Source organism: Herpailurus yagouaroundi, unplaced genomic scaffold (genome assembly GCF_014898765.1).
Source record: "Herpailurus yagouaroundi ecotype Mexico unplaced genomic scaffold, PumYag 248, whole genome shotgun sequence".
NCBI classification, from domain to species: domain Eukaryota; kingdom Metazoa; phylum Chordata; class Mammalia; order Carnivora; family Felidae; genus Herpailurus; species Herpailurus yagouaroundi.
The window spans coordinates 5,812,069-5,819,134 of NW_024412465.1; the positions used below are offsets into that span (position 1 = coordinate 5,812,069).

Consider the following 7,066-nt stretch of genomic DNA (forward strand, 5'->3'; position numbering starts at 1 on the left):
CATCCATCCATCTACCCATCCATCCATCATGTCTGTCTATCTATCTATCTATCTATCTATCTATCTATCTATCCATCCATCATATCTATCTATCTATCTATCTATCTATCTATCTATTCTCTATCCACTTTAACCCAACCCAACACCACTGAGTTCATGCTAGTCTTCCTTATTCCCCAAATTGTTACTCCCTTCTCTGACATTTGGAAAGTTGCCCGTTGTAACCCTCAGGATCAGTGCCTATTTTCCCGATGTTAGAATACACCCACTAACCACTTTCACAATGACTAACCCAGACATCTGTGAGCATCAAAACTGCACAAGCTTAAGTAACTTTAAAAGCCAAGACCAAAGGACTCACTTGTCTGTAAACTTTTTCTCAACTTGTCATGTGTGCTGTTCCAAGAGAGACAGTGAGTTTGCTGGTGTCTAATGCCCTTCGTGTGACTACAAAAGATGATGTCATCAGACACATGGTTGACACTCCATAGGTGCTGTTCACTCTAATAGTGGCCATTATCTCTTGTGAACATCGCAAGAAAGGTAGCTATAATCTTTTTTTTTAATGTTTATTTTTGAGAGAGAGAGGGGAGGGAGAGAGGGAGAGGGAGACGGAGAGGAAGAGAGAGAGAGGGAGACACAGAATCTGAAGCAGGCTCCAGGCTCTGAGCTGTCAGCACAGAGCCTGATGAAGGGCTCGAACCCATGAACTGTGAGATCATGACCTGAACCAAAGTTGGAGGCTCAACCGACTGAGCCACCCAGGCATCCCTGGGTAGCTGTAGCCTTGCTGCTGACGTTTGCTTCTATCCTGAGCAACGTTTATCTATCCTGCCGCTCTTACCGATGTAATTAGTGCTTGGCTTGTTTCAGACAATCGTGATTCTATCTGTCCCTTTAAAGCACTCTACTATCCTTATGACAGATGTGCTGCTGTCTTTTTACAAACCTCCAACCGTTTTCAGCATTGCCTCAAAAGACACCCTATTTGTCTCTTTTCACCCAGAACCAGTCCTGCAGGTTCGGATTATCAACTTTAACTTTGAGACTGTGCGGGTCACATGGAGCCCGAGACGATACTCGGGGACAAATCTGACTTTCGTCTACAAGTAAGTGCTCTCGGGACGGGGAAACCATGCTCTGAGCTCAAATATGTCTCCCTCTGAGACGCCAACAGTTGGGAGGCAGAGATAGCAAACGTGGGAAGAGTCAGAACGTGCACGTGTGAACGTCTGTGGCCGGTCTAGCCTCGAGCCCTCACCGGGACTACAACCAAAGATCCCCGAGACATGGAACCAAGTGATGACTGAGTCACGCTCAAGACCACCTAGATTCTGACTGACACAGACACAACTTTCTTTGAGTTGCAGCCATGGCAAAAGTGAACCTTGTGGGATTTTTCACACGAGCTTAGCAACAGCCACCTTCTGAAAATGTGTGTCCCTATCACGGGCTTATGTGTGTCACTCACTCCAACACAGGAGCATAGACGAGGGAGCAAAGGATTCTCCAATTAGTTGAGTCTCAATTCTGTGAAGGGGAGGTGTCTGGTGTGTGATTGATTCTTCACAGTTTGGAACAATAAGAGATCAATGGGAAAGTGTAGGCAGGAGCTGTGTTTTAAGGTGAATTGGGGTGATAAATGAGACTCGAGAAGAAAAAGGCGCTGGGATTCCTGGGCACTCACACAGCTAAGTCACTTGAGTATCAGTTTGTTATCAAGGGTGTCGTTGATGTGGCCACTGCCTGGGCCTAACATTGCAGGATACCTCGGACACATCTTCAGTCTTGCTACGTCCCTCCCCAAATGCGTCCTCAAGTCAGGGGCATGGTGACCATGCAAGTTAAACTGTACTTTTATTAGTTTTCTGGGGGCAGTTGTGACAAAGTATTGGAAATTGTTCAGCTTAGAACAGCAGAAATTCATGCTTTCCCAGATCTGGAGACCAGAAGTCTGAGATCCAGCGTGGGCAGGGCTGCTGAGGTCCAGGAGTGAGATTGGGGTGGGTGGCCCCCCCAGGACCACTGAGATCCAGGAGGGTCATGGTCATAGTCCTTCCAGAGGCTCCAGGGGAGCGTCCTTCCTGCCTCTTCCAGCTTCCGAGTCCTCAGGTGTCTCTTGGTTAATGTCCCTCCCATGTCTGCCTGTGTCTTCATGTGGCTTCTCCTCCCTGTCTGTGTCCGTTCCCTTGTGTTTCTTACACGATTCCTCCATTGACTTTAGGAGACCCTCTCATGCCTGATGATCTTACGTCCAGACCTTTTAATCACGTCGACACTGACTGTATTTCCCAATCCGATGCCATTCACAGATTCCAGGGATTAGTCCACGGACATGTTTTTGCAAAGCCCGCGTTCAGCCCAGTCCAGGAGACATTCAAGCGGCCTCACCTTTCGAGAGAAGGGACGCTTTTCTGTTCCGATCGTTCTTGCTGTGCTTGTAGCAAAGAGTCCTCGTCCTTGTCAAGAATAAACACCACTTGCCGTCGATGTGCCAAGGTGCTATTTTCACAGGCTGTCTACGGCTGACGCGTTCTGCTTTGTAATTGCAGGCTGAGTAGTGATGAGGCCAGTCGCCCATGCTGCAGCTACATCGTTCACGAAGGCCACACTGCCGGCTGCCTCCTGGAGGCAAGAAAGGACGAAATCCTGTGCTTTTCCCTTGGGAACGGAACGGATGTCCTTTTCCGAAAGTGCGAGTGGATAAGCGCGTACCGTAAGTACCCAAAAAGAAGTCAGTGCCACGTGCTGCTCTACTCCTCCAACGGAGAAGAGACTGGCCGTCTACAAAGTCTGTCTTCTCACACACACCGGGCAGGGATGCGTCCACACTGAGCGGGGGACCCCGGGGGACCCCGTGGAGGCTGTGAGGTGAGACACCAAGCCCAAGATGTGGCATGGCCCCCTGGCCCCCAGCAGAGAGACAGAGAGAAACGCCCTCTCGCCCTCGATAGCACCCCATGGGTTTTAATCAGCTGCCTCCAGGGTTGGCCATCGATCTCAGGTTACAAAACAGTACAAATAGGACGAAACCCTCTTTCCAAAATGTTTATCCTTTACTCTAGATTTCTGTAAGGTAGCGGTGGGTTTTTTTTTTCCTTTTTTTTCTGTTTTTTGGTGGATGGAGTGTCACAGTCTATCTCAGCCCGTGACGAGGGCTATGGACCCCTTACGCATAAAATCAGTCATGGGCTCTGTAGCAGCTTCCAAGGGTGGCCATAACAAATTACCAGAAACTGGGCAGCTTAATACAACGACACCGGCCATTGGATTCAGGGCCACCCTCATCCACGATGACCTCATCCTACCTTGGTGAAATCGTCAAAGACCTTATTTACTAATAAAGCCACATTCTCAGGTGCCAGAGATTAGGACTTGGACGTTCTTGTGGGGGGACGCCGTTTAACCCACCCCAGTGTCCCTTTGGTACGGGACAAGCTGACTGGGAAGGAGTCTCATGTGACGTTTCCCATGTTCAGTCTTCATTTCGGTTTGCTGGACTGACAGTAACCAAGGACCACAAAACGAGTGGCTCAAAACCAGAGCAATGTACCCTCCCACACTTACAAAGACCCCAGGGTGTGAAATCAAGGCTAGCTCCTTCTGGAGGCTGTAGGGAAGAATCTGCTCCATGCTTGCCTCTTGGCTTTCTGGTGGCTTTCTGGTAACCCTTGGTGTCCCTTCGTTTGTAGAGACATCAGCCCCATCTATCCTTCTACATGCACAGGCCCAGAGGTATATCATCTATGTGTGTTCACACGCCCTTCTCCCTCTGTGTGTCTGTGTCCTCCTATGAGGACACCAATGATATAGGATCAGAACCCACCCTACTCCACTAACCCCCGTCTTATCTTTAATAATTACACCTCTAATGATTCCATGTTGAAACACAGTCGTATTGTGAGATATTGGGGGGGGGGGCTAGGACTTTAACACATCCTTTTTTTAGGGGCACACTCTGGATCCCATAACAGATACTTAAGAACTTTTCACACAATTTCGAAGAGTTCCTTCTGTGACCCACACACAGGTCCTTGACGCTCTGGTTAAAACCTCTGCGATAGATAACCCCTCAATCCCATAAGGTATTTACGGAAGGATTCATGCAGACAGAAAAACGTGAATCTAAGCAAACTTACCCCTATAATGTTAGCGATGTGGAATCTTTGTCTTCCTAGAGGTGGCGGTCATTCTGTTGTCTCTCCTTCTCAGTGAAACCCAGCTCTCCAGAAGATTTGAGTTTCCGCTGGCATGAAGACGCTGTGACGGTCACCTGTTCTGACCTGCCCTACAAGCGTCTTCTCTACGAAATCCAATACAAGAGCATATTCGACACGGAGTGGCAGGTGAGTGGGGGTGGCATCTTCTCAGGGCGAGTGTGAGCGAGAATCCCCAAGTGGTAACTGAGAGAGACGTGGAGAGACTCAGAGATGTGTGTTGACATTTATTTTAAGGAAGTGCTTCTGGGATTATAGGGTCAGGCGAGTCTCAGGCCAGCAGGCTGGAAACCCAGACAGGTTTCCATTATGGTCTTGAGACCGAATTTCCTCTTCTCTGGGAAACTCCAGTCTGTCCTCTCAAGGCTTTCAAGTGATTGAGTGAGGCTCACCCACCTTATGGAGTGATCTAAAGTCGGCTGATTAAAAACACAGTAACACCTAGGCTGACATATGACCAAAAAAGTGGATGCCAAATGTGGCCCGATTCACAAATAAAATTCATCACCATCACACCCTCCCAGTCACACCCTGGGTGCCACCCACCCCTGTTTGTATGCCTTGTAAACATATGGGAACCCTTTCTGGTTCTGAGTATATGAGCACAGTCTATGGAATAAATTAAAATTACGTGACTATGAATGACCCAGTGGCTCACAGCTATCTTCCAATAATCAGATGGCTACCATGTAGACAAGGGATTAAGTTCTTTGCAAAAGGGGAACAGGAGCCAATGGGAAGAATCTGCAGACAGCAAATGGAATCACCTGCAACCAGGTGCAGGGAGGTGCCCATCAGTGAAGGCCCCCAAGTCTGAAGTTGGATTGGAGAGGCTCTCCTACAGGACAGCAAAAGTGGCTCTCCTACAGGACAGCAAAAAATGGACAGAAAAGCAACATGAACTCTGAGTTACCGGCCACTCTCAGGAGTCAATGATTCCATCCTTCTGCAAGTACACCTGTGTTCACTGATCTCTGCAGACTTGGATAGTGAGGTGGACCAGAAGCACCATATCCCATGGCCCCATCCAGGGAGTAGGGGGAGAGAAGGCAGGGTGAGTATTACTGAACATCTCAGCCCAGGACACTCGATGTCTGCCATCCCTAGGGGGGATGGGAAGGGCTGCCTTCAACATTCATTTAAGATATACTTACTGAGTGTCTACTAAATCCCATGCAATGACGGCACAGAAGGAGCACGTAGCTAGGGCAACTTGGGAAGAGCAATGCAACAGTAAGGATAAAAATGAGAATGCACTGTAATGAGAGGATCATCGTAAGGCAGTTGTGTATACTAGAAGCTGCAGGGAACCTATCAAAAAAGAGAAAAACTGACCTACTGCTGGTCTGGTAGAACGGAACCACTGAAATGAAATTTGATGAAACTCATCAAAGAAACGCATGTCTCAGTAATAGGTGGGTATTGGAGTTTATCTGAAGAACATGCTAGTAACACAATGTGTCCTGATCAACGATATTGAGCGTTAACAGACTTGAAGTGTGTATAAGTCACCCAATTCTCATCTATTGAGCCCCTTTTTAGAGACTGATTATAAGGAAAGAATTGAAAAGGGGGATGACGTTTTATTCACAAAGACGTCTATTGAAACGTCTGAAATAAATACAAAGCATTGGAGGCCACCTATATGACACACGATTGAAAGATAGTCAAATAAATGATGGCACATCTATATGATCAAATATGTAAGAGCCACCAAAGGCTTTTTAGTGACAAGAAGTGATACTTAGTGATAAAAAGTGACATTTAGTGGTACAAGCGATGTGTAATAACTGTTAAGTGATTATATCATGGAGATAGAATGAAAGGTTTTTACGGTTTTTTGGTTGAGTGTTTGTGTGTGTGTATGTTTTCTAAAGTCTCCAAAATAAGTATGAGTCACTTTTGGATTCATTCTAAAAATTAGTTTTGTTTTTACAAAGAATAAGTTTTCACTGAGTAATCTTTAAAAGCATCTGTGGGAGTATGTGTTCAGAAGGATTGTTTCTTCTTGGAGAGGAGTGGGGAGATGGTTGCTGCATTTGTCTCTGCCGTTGCTTGTAGCTAGGCAGCCAGAGGAATTGCAACAACAACATGAATGCTGAAAAGCAGGCGTCTTATGTGAGTCTCTCACACGAGGGTAAAGAGTTGGGCTAAGGCAGTGATCACTGTCTTTGCTTTCTTTCTCCAGTCGAAGGAGGGTGAAACCTGCAATGTTACGATGCAAGGCTTGGATTCTGAGAAATGTTATTTCTTCCGGGCCAGAGTCAAAACACTGGAGTCCAGCTACGGCTCTGACACTTACCCAAGTGACTGGTCCAAGGTGACACACCAGCAGAGGGGCGAGCTGAGAGGTGAGGCTTGCTACCCAGCAGTGCACGGGCCAGCAGCCTGTCTTTTGGAGAGAGTGGAATGGGGGCACCTGAAAACACGAATGACCTAACTGCCTACTTCAGAGTTCAGTTTGAAAGTGAGGGCCTTTCTCGTTTCTCTCTCTAGGCTCCATACCTCATTGGGTAATTTCATTTTTATTTGTATTAACAGCAACAATAATAACACATACTACTTATGAATGTTACATTGATCTAGGCATAGATTATAGCTATATGCATAAATAGATGATAGATAAATTGGATAGGTAAATAAAAGACAGTTGATAGATAAGTAGATAGATAGATAGATAGATAGATACATACATACATACATAAATATGATGGTTGGAAGGATGGATGGGTGGATGGGTAGATAGATAGATACATAGATACATAGATATGATGGATGGATGGATGGATGGATGAATGGATAGATGGATAGATAGATAGATAGATAGATAGATAGAATGGATGGATAGA

The 7,066-nt window shown here is 46.4% G+C and overlaps 1 protein-coding gene across 1 annotated transcript in view; it reads left to right on the plus strand.

Moving 5' to 3' along the window:
• The window catches only part of CRLF2 (cytokine receptor like factor 2), a 19,547-nt gene that overhangs the window by 6,506 nt on the left and 5,975 nt on the right, over positions 1–7,066 (plus strand). The window contains exons 2-5 of the mRNA XM_040460143.1: positions 1,007–1,109; positions 2,553–2,716; positions 4,213–4,346; positions 6,406–6,568. Coding sequence (XP_040316077.1) covers positions 1,007–1,109; positions 2,553–2,716; positions 4,213–4,346; positions 6,406–6,568 — 564 coding nt within the window. The remainder of the gene's footprint in view (positions 1–1,006; positions 1,110–2,552; positions 2,717–4,212; positions 4,347–6,405; positions 6,569–7,066) is intronic.